This window comes from Syzygium oleosum, unplaced genomic scaffold, assembly GCF_021117445.2.
Source record: "Syzygium oleosum isolate NSW1041296 unplaced genomic scaffold, Sole_v2.1 Sole_v2.20, whole genome shotgun sequence".
Lineage (NCBI taxonomy): Eukaryota > Viridiplantae > Streptophyta > Magnoliopsida > Myrtales > Myrtaceae > Syzygium > Syzygium oleosum.
In genome coordinates this window covers 3,050,111-3,064,587 of record NW_026607504.1, presented here as the reverse complement: position 1 = coordinate 3,064,587, position 14,477 = coordinate 3,050,111, and the positions used below count along the sequence as shown (strand labels likewise).

General features: G+C 41.3%; 3 protein-coding genes across 3 annotated transcripts; 1 reads left to right on the top strand and 2 right to left on the bottom strand.

Moving 5' to 3' along the window:
• Positions 1–1,025: 1,025 nt before the first annotated feature.
• LOC115691035 (developmentally-regulated G-protein 2) lies at positions 1,026–6,088 on the top strand. Its single transcript, XM_030617584.2, has 12 exons — positions 1,026–1,183; positions 1,353–1,441; positions 1,764–1,831; positions 2,125–2,201; positions 2,299–2,479; positions 2,624–2,680; positions 3,324–3,398; positions 3,896–4,015; positions 4,382–4,552; positions 5,079–5,192; positions 5,293–5,463; positions 5,632–6,088. The coding sequence occupies exons 2-12, from the start codon at positions 1,372–1,374 to the stop codon at positions 5,725–5,727; spliced, it is 1,200 nt and encodes a 399-aa protein (XP_030473444.1). The 5' UTR covers positions 1,026–1,183; positions 1,353–1,371; the 3' UTR covers positions 5,728–6,088.
• Positions 6,089–6,197: 109 nt separating this feature from the next.
• LOC115691034 (putative pentatricopeptide repeat-containing protein At5g37570) lies at positions 6,198–9,022 on the bottom strand. The gene is made up of 2 exons (XM_030617582.2): positions 7,953–9,022; positions 6,198–7,444 (listed from the first exon to the last, which is right to left on the bottom strand). The coding sequence occupies exons 1-2, from the start codon at positions 8,980–8,982 to the stop codon at positions 6,807–6,809; spliced, it is 1,668 nt and encodes a 555-aa protein (XP_030473442.1). The 5' UTR covers positions 8,983–9,022; the 3' UTR covers positions 6,198–6,806.
• A 1,425-nt stretch (positions 9,023–10,447) lies between these two features.
• LOC115691036 (vacuolar protein sorting-associated protein 2 homolog 1) lies at positions 10,448–14,180 on the bottom strand. The gene is made up of 5 exons (XM_030617586.2): positions 14,019–14,180; positions 12,977–13,107; positions 11,617–11,721; positions 10,909–11,169; positions 10,448–10,780 (listed from the first exon to the last, which is right to left on the bottom strand). Exons 1-5 carry the CDS (start codon positions 14,053–14,055, stop codon positions 10,643–10,645), a joined length of 672 nt encoding a protein of 223 aa, XP_030473446.1. The 5' UTR covers positions 14,056–14,180; the 3' UTR covers positions 10,448–10,642.
• Positions 14,181–14,477: the final 297 nt, after the last annotated feature.

The window sequence follows — 14,477 nt, the reverse complement described above, 5'->3', positions numbered from 1 at the left end:
CCATCGGCTCCGGCTATGGCCGCCGGAGGGAAGAAGGAAAAAAAAACAGATAGGAAAAGGAAAAGAAAAAAAAACAGAAAAAGGAAAAAAAATTAAAAAGAAAAAGACGAAAATGCCCTCGCTCCGGTCACCGGAACAGTAACGCACTCGCCTGCCGGTGAGCATTTGACCGGTCGGCGAACCCAGGCCCTTACTTGAGACTAATTAGGCACTTTGGGTCCTTATTTGAGACTGATTGGACACTTCGGACCCTTATTTGACACTATGTCCACTTTGGGTCTTTTTTGAGAAAAAGACTCTAATTAGGGTCCTTAATTGAAATTTTCCCTTTTATGAACAAGGATCTGTACAGCTATAAAAAAAACAAACAATGTTGAATAATATTTTCTTCGTCCAGCGGAAATGCCGTACATTAGCGCAGTGCACGCATAAAACCCAATTTATGTAGATGCAAGCGCGGAGTTGCAATGTAAGATGGGCTAGCGTTAATGACGAGAATGGACCGGTCCAACTTGTTCGACCGCTCAAGCACATAATCAGGTCTAAACGGAACTCATAAATGAAAAATCAAAAATACCCTAAAAAAGCCCACGCCATTCTAACCGAAAAATAATTATATGCACCCAATACACGTGATAGCCGACTCACAGATACCGATAGATGAGTTTGGTTCCGTTATCGAGCATCATCCAATCGAACGGTCCATATGAGTTGGGGCTCACGTGTAACGACTGCACCCGATTAGCTCTCTCCGGATTCCCCCCCATTCGAGCACTTAAAAAAAGAAGCCCACGGGCTTCTGGCGGGGAACATGGGCGGGCCTGGGGCGGGAGCTCTCTCGAATCGGGCCTCGGGTTAAGAAGACGGGCCCAATCAACTGGCCCAATAGGGCCCGAACCAGCCCATAACGCGCAGCCCACCACCAAAACAGGCCAGAGCCCGCCCAGGCCCGTTAACGCTCGCTCGTCTCTTCTCCTCCTCCTCTTCCTCCTTCTTCACTCTCAATTCTCCTCCCAAAGCCACCCTCCCTCTCTCTCTCTCTCTCTCTCTCTCTGGTCGCCATCCATGCTTCGCGGAGCTTCGCTCCATTGACGCCGCCTCGCGATTCAATCTCCCACCGTGCTTGCGAAGCTCACTCCACCTGCTCGCGAGCAAGAATCCGGAGGCCATAAGGGCGCTCGAGGTATGTGCTGAATGTTCTCGAGCGATCGATTCTTTTACTGATGATTGTACGAGCTTCGGTTGCTTGCTTGCTCGCTCGATGATTCCGGCGTCGAGAGCCGTGATTGCTCCTCGGTTCTTTGCGGATGCTCCGATTCCCTGAGCGCGCGTTTCTTCTTTGAGTCCCGCAGATTGTTTAGCCTTTGAGCAATGGGGATCATCGAGAGGATCAAGGAGATTGAGGCCGAGATGGCCCGGACACAGAAGAATAAGGCCACAGGTTCGTGTTTTTTTGTGTGTTTTCTGCTCTGTTGCGTATGTACTGAACCTTGTCGATACGCATGAATTTCGGATTATGTATAATTTGAGCTTAACTTTGTTCGCTCAAACTTTTCGTGTTATCTCGTCCGTCTCTTAACTCTGTTCGCTTAAATTTTTGGTGTTATCGGTTTGTATTGTTGTCCATTGCGCACCGGAAATCTGCTGGTCATTGCATTGTTAGTCCTATTTATTGTTTGTTGTCCTTTTCTTCTCTTTTTTTTTCCTTCTTTGTGGAATGCATTATGGAATGTGCGATTCGAATTCGGGTTTTTAATGTGCAGAGTATCATCTTGGTCAGCTCAAGGCGAAGATAGCAAAGCTGAGGACGCAGTTACTGGAGCCTCCGAAAGTATGATGATTTCTTTCTTTAGTTTCACCTACATATATCCGGAATGGTTCAGATTCATTTAGCCTAGACTTCCATGTAGAGAGAGGATTAACAAAACCCATGGTTTACTTTTTACTGTTTATGAGTTCGATATAGAGGCCGTAGCAGAAGTAAATTCACTTTTACTTTATTAACTTCACTTTCTGAAGTCATTTGCTTTCGTCAGTTTTCTTCTTTTTCTGCTAGATTTACTTTGTCCTGCAGCTGGTTAGAGTCGGGTCATTTACCGATTGGCTTTCACAATGTTTTATCAGGGTTCTAGTGGAGCTGGAGAGGGCTTTGAAGTTACAAAATATGGCCATGGGCGTGTGGCCCTCATAGGATTTCCAAGGTTCTCTATCATCAATATTATTTGGTGCAGATTTAATCCTTTTCTGCATGGTTTACGAAGCAAACCTTTTAAAATTCTACTGATGTTTTATGTGTAGTGTGGGGAAGTCGACACTTTTAACTATGTTAACTGGCACACATTCGGAAGCTGCATCTTATGAGTTCACAACTCTTACTTGCATCCCTGGAATTGTACATTACAACGATACTAAAATTCAGTTGTTGGACCTTCCTGGAATTATAGAAGGTGCTTCTGAAGGCAAGGGACGGGGTCGGCAGGTATATCAGTAAAATTTTCATGAAGGATAGCTTATGCTCTCCGTTCAATTTTTAACTGTTAAGCTAGATCAGATCTCCATTTTGCTACATGATTGTACTTTCCGTATTTGTGGGCTCAGCTGAATGTTAATGGAAATTTCTCAGGTTATTGCTGTTGCAAAGTCTTCCGACATCGTATTGATGGTTCTTGATGCCTCCAAAGTAAGTGATATGTATGTATAAGAGGCAGCAGCAAGTTTTATTTTTGTTATTTGGGTAAAATCCCTGCACTGTGTCAATGACTGCATGGAACAATCTAAGCAAAGAGCTGAATCTTGAAAACATAATCTCAAGTGGAGGTTTTATAAATTAATTTGAATAACTCCCATAGACCAAGATTGGATAAAGGATGAATTTCAGATGGCTAACAAGCAATGTTACTCAGGGACATCTAGCAGATGCTCATCATGTAACATCTAGCAGATCCTCTAATCAGCATGACGTAATCAGCTAAACTGCATATGCTGGTAAGAGCATCCTAGGATGTTGATTATAGCAGAGACCCAATCAAGAATTAATTGCAACTTTTCTGCATGAAATTTTTTGTCCTGATATGCCTTCCTGTTTTTTTATATTATATATCGACTATATTCTCTTGCCCTTTTGGCATGGAGGGCTAATATCAATGTGTTGGAATTTGTTCTCGGCTGTACCTTGTGCTTGTTGTCCTGCCTCGCAAGTAATTTCAGTTGGTTGGACTGTGATTTGCAATTTACACTTCACATTTTCAACTTGCAGCCTGCCTCGATCCTTGTTTACTATAGTCTCGTTGCACTTGTTTGATATTTTCTTGAAACTTTGGCAGAGTGAGGGCCATCGGCAAATACTGACGAGGGAGCTGGAAGCTGTGGGTTTGCGTTTGAACAAGAGGCCACCTCAAGTGAGTTTCATTGGAGCATCCTTTTCTTTTTCCCCCTTGCCCAGTTACACTTTCTCTTCCATGATAGTTTTGTCTCTTCTCAATGAACTGATTTTCTGGTTGCCTGGGATAGACTAGCATCCTACTCAACATGTCTTTCGTCAAGCTAACCTCACATTTATTATGTTTTTATTGATTTGAGTCAACAAGTTGAGGGTGGTTCTTTGAGGATGTGTTTAGTATCAACCCAAGAACTGCTGTTTATTGTCTCTTAGGAGCGGATGGGGGTCATTTGATATATTACAGCAATAAATTCGTGCTCAAGGTCTGCGCAAATGATATTTTGTGATTCTTGTCCACCTTTTCTGTTATTTAATGATGAAGATGAACTATGCTTTTCTGAAGGCATTTAACATTTGATGAACAGCCTTAAGATAGTTAGCGAAAGTTTTCTTTCTTTGAAATACATCCCTGTGATTCTTGGACTTGTTTGTATCAAAATTTTCTATCATTGGCAGATTTATTTTAAGAAGAAAAAAACTGGTGGCATTTCGTTCAACAGCACTATGCCTCTAACTCATGTGGACGAGAAGCTCTGTTATCAGATTCTGCATGAATACAAAATTCATAATGCAGAGGTACCTCTCCTATCCTGCCTATTCTTTTGTGGATTTTTGTTATTCAAAGTAATGATATGGCCTTATAATAAGAAATGCAGTCAAAGGTTGAACATCTCTTTCTTTGGTGTGTGTGTGTGTTAATGAGAATATATATTTGAAATTGTGAAAGCTACAAAAGTCGGTTGCTGCTTGGTGGTCATTGATTCATTGATAAAACTTAAATTCTTGATCATGGAAAACTTTTTGGGTTGATGATTTCCATAAATTCAATAAGTACAAATTTCCGGTTGCTATGGGTAATTTGCATTGTAAACGTGTGATATTCTGATATTTGTTCTGGAGTCCAAAAGAACCTTATTATGATGTTAATGGAACTGGTGCCAGGTGCTCTTTCGTGAGGATGCTACTGTGGATGATCTCATAGATGTCATTGAAGGAAACCGAAAATACATGAAGTGTGTATATGTTTATAACAAAATAGACGTGATTGGTATTGATGATGTGGACAGGTTGGCCCGGCAGCCAAATTCCGTTGTTATTAGCTGCAATCTGAAGGCAAGTTCCATTTGTGATTTCTTACAGTTTCCGCTGACGGAGTCATATCTTGCTTTTAGGTTAGGAACTTCACATTGAATCTTTGGAGTGTGTCTGTGGGGGCATGTAGAGCTGCCTATGCCCTCTTCTAAATATCATGACAATCTTTCTGCGTCTCTGATTTATCCTCTATTTTCTTGACTTGACTTAATGATCTAATTTTTTGTTCAAATTGTTTGTTATGCGAAGAAGTTCGCACATCGCTAATGAAATCTTATTGGTGCCCCCAAGAAACTGCTTTATAGGATGTGTGTTCCTTGAAGAGGTTTTTGTTAATGAGCGCAATGGGAGCTCAGCATGTCGTTTATACACATGCGGACTGACTGTAGGATCTTTTAAGCATTTGATTTCGTAGTTTTGAGGCAAATGATAATACATGTTGCTCTAATAATGTTCACACTGTTAGATCTGTTTGCAATAGCTCATCGGATCTGACGTTTTCTTTTTGGAAAATTAATTGCTTCTGCTTTCATGATCGCTCAAGCAGCTCAACTTTGACCGACTACTTTCAAAGATTTGGGAAGAGATGGGGCTTGTTAGAATTTACACAAAGCCACAAGGCCAACAACCAGATTTTACTGATCCAGTAGTTCTTTCCACAGTATGTATATCCTGCCATTAGAAAATCCATAGACTATAGTTTGGCGTGAGTTTTCTTAATTCCCATCCATTCTTTCTTTCTTTCTTTTCCATGGATGTAGGATAGAGGTGGCTGCTCGGTTGAGGACTTCTGCAACCACATTCACAGGAGTTTGGTGAAGGATGTGAAGTATGTTCTGGTTTGGGGTATTAGTGCAAGACACTATCCACAGCACTGTGGTCTCGGTCACGTTCTCCAAGATGAGGATGTCGTTCAGATTGTCAAGAAAAAGGTCAGGGAGAAGTTCCTACTTTCTCTGCCGTCCTGTTCTCCTTTCTGCCTTCTTGCACTCTTAGACTGCCACTTGATTCCATGTCCATGGACGAGGCTAGCAAGCCTTGGAATGTCGTTGCAACTAGACGAACACAAACTTGAGCTAAATGCCATCTGTGTTGAACAGGAAAAGGAAGATGGAGGAAGGGGAAGATTTAAGTCGCACTCAAATGTTCCTTCTCGAATATCCGATAGAGAGAAGAAAGCTCCTTTGAAGACATAAATTTTGCAAAGCAAGGGATCCAACAGGACATTGTGCCAAGAATTATTAGTCATCGGGAAATTTTGGTCGCTTATTGAACTGCCATAGTAACTCGAAGTGCTTGATAGTTTCGCTTCTTTTCGTGAGAAACCCCATCGGTGCATCATGCATCGACGAAAGATGGAATCTCTAGAGTCGATTGAATTTCTTGGAAGTGCGAACTCTCTCTGACCTTTGGTCGCAGGTGAAATCCTCAGAGCTAGTCCAGGATTCTTGTATGGTATCGTGATGGGAACAAGATTAAGATAATCTTTGAAGACATCAGCTCATTGTTTGGTGTTTTTGAATCTTATTTTGTAAAATGGTTATCATTGAAGGATCACGTGGTATGCTGTGAGTCTAATGAAGCATCAGAGATATCTGATGCTATTCAGCGACAAAACTTTACAAGATTAACCCTAAACGATAACGATAGTTTACTCGACAAAGTCTGCAAATGCAAATGCGTTTAATGAAAAGAATTCTCGTGTTTAGTTTCTTCAGAGAGTAAACTCAGATCGAAGGGCTTACGCATAAGCCTAGGCACGAGCCATGTGACGGGAAATTGTCGAGGCCCAGGCAATCAAGTAGACACAGATTGTTACATTCTCTGCAGTAAACCATCCTCTTCCATCTTCTAGGATAGGAAGCATGTCTCATGCCAAGTGTGCCGTATTCCACGGATTGGAAGCTAGAGCTTTCTGCATCTTGCTTATGGGAAACACATGATCTCTGAGTGTAGATCCCACTGATCCTTCGGAGTTATCGCTTCAGGTCATAAATACGCACTCATTGTCCTAGTTGGACTTAAAACGAATGCATCGACGTTTGACAAATCGCCAACTTTGCAATTCTTCCGTCACGACAGGCTCCGGCCAGGATAATCCGGGGGGCTGTTCCCATTATCGCTTCATGATGACTAAACTAATCACCTGCACTGTCGAGGAAGCAGTCAGCAAGTAATCATGTTCTTAACCTCCCGCGATGATAAAGGGAAGAAGAACAGGATGCCTCTCTGACGAGATATCCTAGAAAATGTTGTCAAACTGATATATCCACATTCATATGCAGCTACTTCCGGGTAATTTTCTCATTCCTCTTTCACTCACCAGCCATTTCACTCTCTCTGCCTCCTCCCATCTATTTGCAGATGCATAAATACTTGCTAAAAGCATATAATTCCCAGCATTCTCAGGCTCGATCGCAAATAACTTTCTCGCTACCATCTCTCCCAACTCCACATTACCATGGACCCTGCAAGCTCCTAGTAGAGCACCCCAGACACCGGCATCACAGATGCCCTGAGAGTTTATCGCAATATCAAATGCCTTCTCAAGCTGGCCAGCCCTTCCAAGGAGGTCGATAATGGTTGAGTAGTGTTCGATCAATGGCTCAATACCGAAAGTCTTTGTCATCCAACCGAAATACATCAATCCTTCTTCCACCAATCCAGCATGGCTACATGCACTAAGTACAGAAACGAATGTGATCTGGTTCGGTTCAATCCCTTCTTTTAGCATCTCCTGGAACAGCTCCAGAGCTTCAAGAGCCTTCCCATGGTCGCTGAGGGCTCTAATCATTGAACTGTAGGATATCACATCCTTGTTCTTCATTTTTCTAAATTCCTTCCATGCTTGATCAATATTTCCGCATCTCGAATGCATGTTGATCAGTGCACCAGATACAAAGTTTGTCCTTCCTGAAATCACAAATCATGCAAATAAATTGACGTGGATCATCAAACCAGTTAAAGCAACATTAATATAGGCTCTGGCTTCTACGTAGTTGCACGCTGCAAGATCTTAACCTCACAACCCTTGTAAGCATATTCAACTGATACTCTCATGTCAGAGGTTAGCAAAGTCAGCTACAATATCAGGTTAGCCAGATGACTTCTGTCTTATAACAATGCCAGAACAGATGTAGCATTCAGTTGCAGCCAAAACAATGACAGCACATAATGTGCTAATAAAAGACGATACCCTAAATTTCATTTTCTTGGCGTTCCTATTCATGTTGTGAGAAGTCCATTTACCAAGCATACTTGTTAGCATGGTTGTCATGTCCTCAAAGTTTACAAACTGCAGTGAAAATTTCCTCGCTTGAAATATGAAAACTTCTTGACAGATTTGTTTTCGCCTATTCTGTGAGATACGTCAGCAAAACCAGAAAATCAAAATAATGGTTAAGGTACGAAAGTAACTCACTACAGCATGTTTCCTCCACATGCACAGCCAGTTCATTTGCCATTTTCATGTCTGCAAGTTGTGTACAAGCAGAAATAGCCCCTACCATGGCCACGTCATTGATTTTTACTAGCAGTTTCCTCATCTCCCTATACATATCCAGAGCTTCCATTGCATAGCCATTCTGTGCATAACAACTTAACATCGCTGCCCAACATGCCGCATCCTTCACTTGTGCCTCATCAAATACTCTCTTCGCTTTAGTCACATCACCAATCTTCCCATAACCCGCAATCATAGCAAGCCAAGTAACACAATTCTTGCCCGGCATCTTATCATACAACTCCCCAGCCGCATTCATGTCACCACGATTTGCATACCCTGCGACCATGGTCGTCCAACACATGTCGTTTCGGGTCTCCATCGCGTCAAACAACTGCCGCGCATCCCCCATCATGCGCAACTTGGCATACCCACGTATCATTGCGGTCCATGTCACAACATCTTTCCCATCCATACCGTTGAAGATATTCCTCGCATCAGATATGGCCCCGGATTTGGCATACACGTCCAGGAGAGCAGTTTCCACAATCTTGTTGCCCAAGAAACCAAGATTCAGTGCTCTCGCATGGACTTGTCTGCCCTCCAAGAGGGCCGGCACACGGGCACAGGCATTGAGCACCGACGAGAAGATAAACGCCGACGGCGACACGCCCGTGCGGTGCATCCGAGCGTACAAAGAGATACACCGGATGAACTGGCCGCGGGCGACGTGGGCACGGACGAGAGAAGCCCAGAGGAACTGGGTCTCGCGGTGGGGTATTCCGTCGAACAGGTGGCGTGCATAGCGAAGGTTGTCGCCAGGAAACCGGAGGAGCTTGACGAGCAAAAGGGGCAGGAGACGTTCGTTCTCGCAACGATGTGCGTTTGGTTCAGGCAGGGTTTTGAGAATGAGAGCGTGAGATTGTTTCAGTTGATCAACGGTCTTGCTGATTCGGAGGTAATGTTTTAGCAGAGCAATGGCCGGTTGGTCTTGGTGACGACGATTCATGCATGACAAACCGGTGGAGATGGTCAAGAAGATGACGGCTTTTTTTCTTATAAGGGAAAATAATACAATCAGTTCCTAAACTTTGACTAAATATACAATGTGATTCATCTACTTTTAATTTATTTTATATTGTCCCTGAACTTGTCATACATATTGAATTTAGTCCCTAAACTTTATGAAAATATTCAATGTAGTCTTTTCATTTATTCAAATTTAGAGAATATATTGAACATTTTCATATAGTTCAAGGATTACATTGGACATATACCAAAATTTCAAGGACCATATTGAATAAATTAAAAATTTAGTGACTATGTTGACATTAGGTTAAAGTTCAGGGACTATATTAAACAAATTAAAAGTTCATAGACCATATTGCATATTGGACCAAAGTTTATATTTGTGTCATTATCTCTTTTTTATAATGCAAAGAAATTATTTTATTTATCCTAGTCTCTCTTATTTATATTTTTTTGAATTCTTAATCTTTTATTATGGGGAAAACAAATCCAACGAAACATTCAAGGATGGACGTAGTTCTCCTTTTCTCCCACAAAATAAAGAACATATTTCTTTTGAAGATTTCTCACTTGCAGTAAATTTGATTTTCTTTATAATCCGTCTCTTGATTACGGATTAGTGCTTCCCGTTCGATTAATTACGAAAAAAGAAGAAGGAAAGATCATAATAGAAGAGACGATTATTTGCAAAACAAATTACTTGGGGACATGATCATACTTAGTTATTTGTTACTTTATAGAGAAAATGATATTCTTTTTCATTTGAAATCATCTAAACAAAAATAGTCTTCTTAACCTTAAGAGTTTTCGACCAAAAAACAAGAAACCTTAGGAGTCACAATTCCTCGAGGAACTGAACTTCTCATAGCAATAGATCAAGTTGTGTGCTTTGATAGCATTAACGAAATCCAGTGAAGGAAAAGCTAATTTTCATCTTTATATTCGCACTTTCTAATCAAGGTCCTCCGATACCAAATCCGATCTAATTCAACCGACATAACCAACGTACTATGCCTAAGTATGATGGGGAATAAAATATACGAATGCCCACGTGAACGCATGGAAAAATTTAATTATTGTAGACAACGTCGGAGTGTGATATGGATGTCAATATGGAAAGATATTTTATATAATAAATATTTTTAAAAAATTATCCACGCAGCAAGTGATTTGAGAATTTAAACCCAGAAAAGCACCTAAAATTATATTATAAGCCTGTCATTTTCTCTAAAATTCAATTTCATGGATGATTTTCTGCACACCTATTTAACTGCGTTTTGAGCTTCTTTTCTTGGATATTCTGCAAAAGAATGAAAGGAGGCTCTTTTCGTTAGATATTCAGTTTTCCTTCTTCGTTAGATATTCAGTTTTCCTTCTTCCCCAAAAATAAGAGTCTTCCCAGACCTCCATAACTTTCTCCTGATGTGCGCGATAAGGCCTCTGACTAGCACAAGGATTAAGAATTTCTGCTTATAATTGAAAGGGGTACGTTACATTCCCTGCCCGTTTTACAATCTTAAAATTGGGTAACATCTTGTAGCCATATATCTACAAAGAAGCGGCGCGCGTGAGACTGAATTCATCTCGTTATTCAAGCATACTTCCGAATGTTTGTCTATCTTTTACCTTTCGACAATTATTTACATCTTTCGTAGATTATCCAACCTCGCCTGTAAGTCATCATCGATTCCGCTGTCAGCAGTCCCTGCAGATTCGGCTTGTGCAACCTTGTTCGTCGCAGCGGGAGCAGCAACAGCACCTGAGGGTGCAGTTAGAAGCTGCAATTTAAAGGGGCAAAAAAATTAGCACTCCCAGGGAGCTGTGTTGGATAATTATAGTCATTGGTAAGTAATTTCCTTAATCACAATATGCTGGGGTAGAGAAAGGAGACGAGGAATTGGATTACCTCTGAGTTCATATCAATACCAATCTCATCGAGCACCTGATTAACTAGCTCTTCGGTCTCCTCCTCTTCTTCGTCGCCTTCCATGGCATCGTCTATAGCATCTCCCATGACCTCGCTCACCAACTCCATCTTCTCATTCTGCCTCTCGAATTCTTGCATTATCCTCTGCAACGATGGCAAGTTCATCTGTCTGTTCATCTGCCCCATTGCCTTGGTTACACCTTTCATGGCCTCACCCATTGCTTGAGTTGATTTCAGCGTCTAAAAGAATATATTGAAAAATTTAGAAAATCCGGAAGGTGTATAAACGTGTATGCATACCAAAAAGGGCAGAAGAAAACTCAGCAGTTTACAAGTTTGCCGACAGTATAATTAGTTTTTACTCTCATTTCTTCGCAGTTGTGCTAAAGTACGGATGTTTTCCATATGCAGGTATATGATTGCCACATCAATTTTTTTTCCCACATAAACCTTTGCAGAAGTTTGATCTAAGGCTATATCTTCTTTCAAATGATAAGTATAAAAAAGCTATATGGCATAATAAGTTCTACAACATATTCTGTGCAGCTGTGCCTGCCTTTGAGGAGCAGTCCAGTCACCACGCATGTCAAAAATTTAACCAATACTCTATATAATTCTGATTACAAATTTTTGTCTGCACACACACACACATCACAGAGAGAGAGAGAGAGAGAGAGAGAGAGAGACCTGAATTCTTAAAGCTACACCCTGAAGTTGTGATTTCAGCTTGTAAAATTTCTCGATCTGATGTCGAGTTCGGATGAGGTCCTTAGCCATTACTCTCACAGCACCCTGAAAGGAGAGCAATTGTTCGGCTGATTCTTATTTTGAATTGGTAAGCACATTTTACATAGTCAATTGAAACATTTCTAAGCACTAAAGATAAACAACTTCCAAAGAGCAATGACTAAGAAGACAGATTGTTAGAGAAACTCCGAGCTGGCAAAGCTTCCTCTTCTGTGTGATGAATGCGAGATTAAACAGGACAGTTACCTAATAATGAGAGGATGACTTAGATGAAGAAAACAGCGACATAACCAGACATCTGGAGAGGAAGCTTTGGAAAATGAATAATTTTTGCTAGTCACTTTCAAGTAACACTACTTCATACAAGTGCGGTATCAGTTGCATATGTGTTTAGCTACTTCCACTAAAGTGTAACAAGTTCCCAATATACTTTTGATCTACCAGATAGATCTGCAGTTACACCAATTCTTCAAGTCCACTGATATTTATTTGTTTGATCAAAACTATAAGTCAATAATGAAGATCCAACCTGGGGAAGATTGAGAAATGAAGTCACTTCCTAAGCACAGACAAAGATATCTTCAACATTTATCATGAATATGTATCATTCTTTCATCTGCCTAAGTTCACCATCTCCTAAAATAGATTGATAACTTCGCAAATGGAGACACAAAGAAGTGAACACAAGTGAAACTGCGGTGCAGCAGAAATATTGTCAAGGAATGTGCGCTGTGGTTGATTTAAATCAGCCACCAAAAAAGAAAGGATAATGACACTGCAAGCACCTGAACTTTTGTCCGTTTTACAATCAAGCACCTAAACTTTATTTTTTCCAATCAAGTAACTTTTTTAGTGTCAAGCCTTGGTTAAATAAATTGCCTTTTTATGTGATTTTGTTTACAGAACTCACTTGCTTAGCAAAAACTAACCCCAATTAGCCACGTGGCTCACTTACTAAGCACAAACTATGACATCTCCATTTAAGTGTTGGGCGATGAGGAGAGACAGAGACTACTTACTTGGACGATCTAGGTCGTCCAATACATCTCTGTTGACGTGACATCATTTCAAAAAAACCAAATCGGATGCTAATATGGACAGTTAACGGCTATCTAAAGGTGTTAGTGCCCAATTTGGCATTATCCATCCGTAATTTGAAATGTTGAGGTGCTCATTTGAACCAAAAAAAAAAAGCTTGAGTATTCAACTGTAGAGCAGACAAAAGCTCAGGTACTTGCGGTATCATTACCCCAAAGAAGAACTAAAACTTACATAAAAGCAATGAATAATAGAGTCATACCATCTGTCCTTGTTTGGCACTTTTCTTTATCTCAGTGATCAACTTCTTTTCTTGAGTTTGAAGACCTTGCCTTTCCCTTTCTATTTCTCTAATGGACTTGTCTAGCATCCTCTTATTTTCCCGCAGAAGTTCTGCACCGAAATATTGACATGTTTTCTTAGACTTTAAGAGCAATAATAGTGATTTTAGCACCGGCAAATTGGATGCATGAGATTCAACGTCTGCAGAGACGGAAATCCAACTAGAGCAGGTAGAGCAGGTAATTCACATAAATCACAATGGCCAGGTTTATACAGCGGCAAAAACTGTAGCTTTATACAAATAGTGCAACTTGCTATTTCAGGCCAAGAGGCTCCGTAATGCTATTTAGCTCGAAGGTAAATTGACGACTACTAGCTTTATACAAATAGTGCAACTTGCTATTTCATATTATATGGATCTGATCCACGACAATGAAGCAACTTCCACGTCACCAGATTCATACTGCCAAAGCTAAACCGAATGGCAACTCCAGATTGTTCAATTCAGCAGACTTATATGCATGGTCACGAAGAAGAGCAGAGGAATCGCTCCTATCAATTACATCTTTCGCCACATCTTACAGCATACAGTTTCGAATTCATCGCCATCAAGTCATCCCTGAAGAAAGCCAAGCTTCTCGATAACGTAATACCCGCTCGCAACACAGCACAAATGGTAATCAATCGGTCATCCAGAACGGATTTTTGCACGTAACCCAAAGCCAACTACAGAGACGCTAGACATGATCAAAAAATCAACCAAAGCTGAAATTGCAGAGTCGGACAGTGATTCAACCATGATTTCGCCAACACACAGTCCGATTTCATCAAACCCTTACACGAGCTCAACACAAGAAAAGAGTCATATCCTCAACAGATTCCTCCTCCTGCAGTAACTTCTACACAGAATCGATCACGCTCAGCTCACGATCAGTAACGAGCGCATGAAATCTTAGGCTCGCAGTGCAATTTTTTCATGAATTCGACACAGAAAACGAAGCAGCAAAGCAGAAGCTGCGCACCTGCGGGAGTTTTTCTCTGGCCGAAGAGGAAACTCATCGTGCTCGCCGGAAAATCGCAGAAGATCCTCGCAGCTTACACGCACGGCGAAGCTTCCCTTCCGATCGATCGCTCCGATCCTCGTGGTGTCGATCGCTCGCCGGCACGTTCTTCTCACCAAACGGGTCGCTGACGAAGAAAGCTAAGATCGAGCCGGGATTCCGTTCAACGGCCCAAATAATTGGATAATGGGCCTGTATGAAGCCCAACTAAATTATTGGGCCTGTATCGAGACTTCCGTCAGAGGCCCATAAAAATTAGAATTGGGACCAATTGGCGAACTAATCATGGGCCTAAAAAGGCTATTTTGCGACGAAAAAATATTCGTTGGAATCAGAGGGCCACGTCAGCGATTGACTTGACGCGCATTTATCTAGTCAGATCCACTCATGGATTGACACGTGACAGACGTACTATGATTA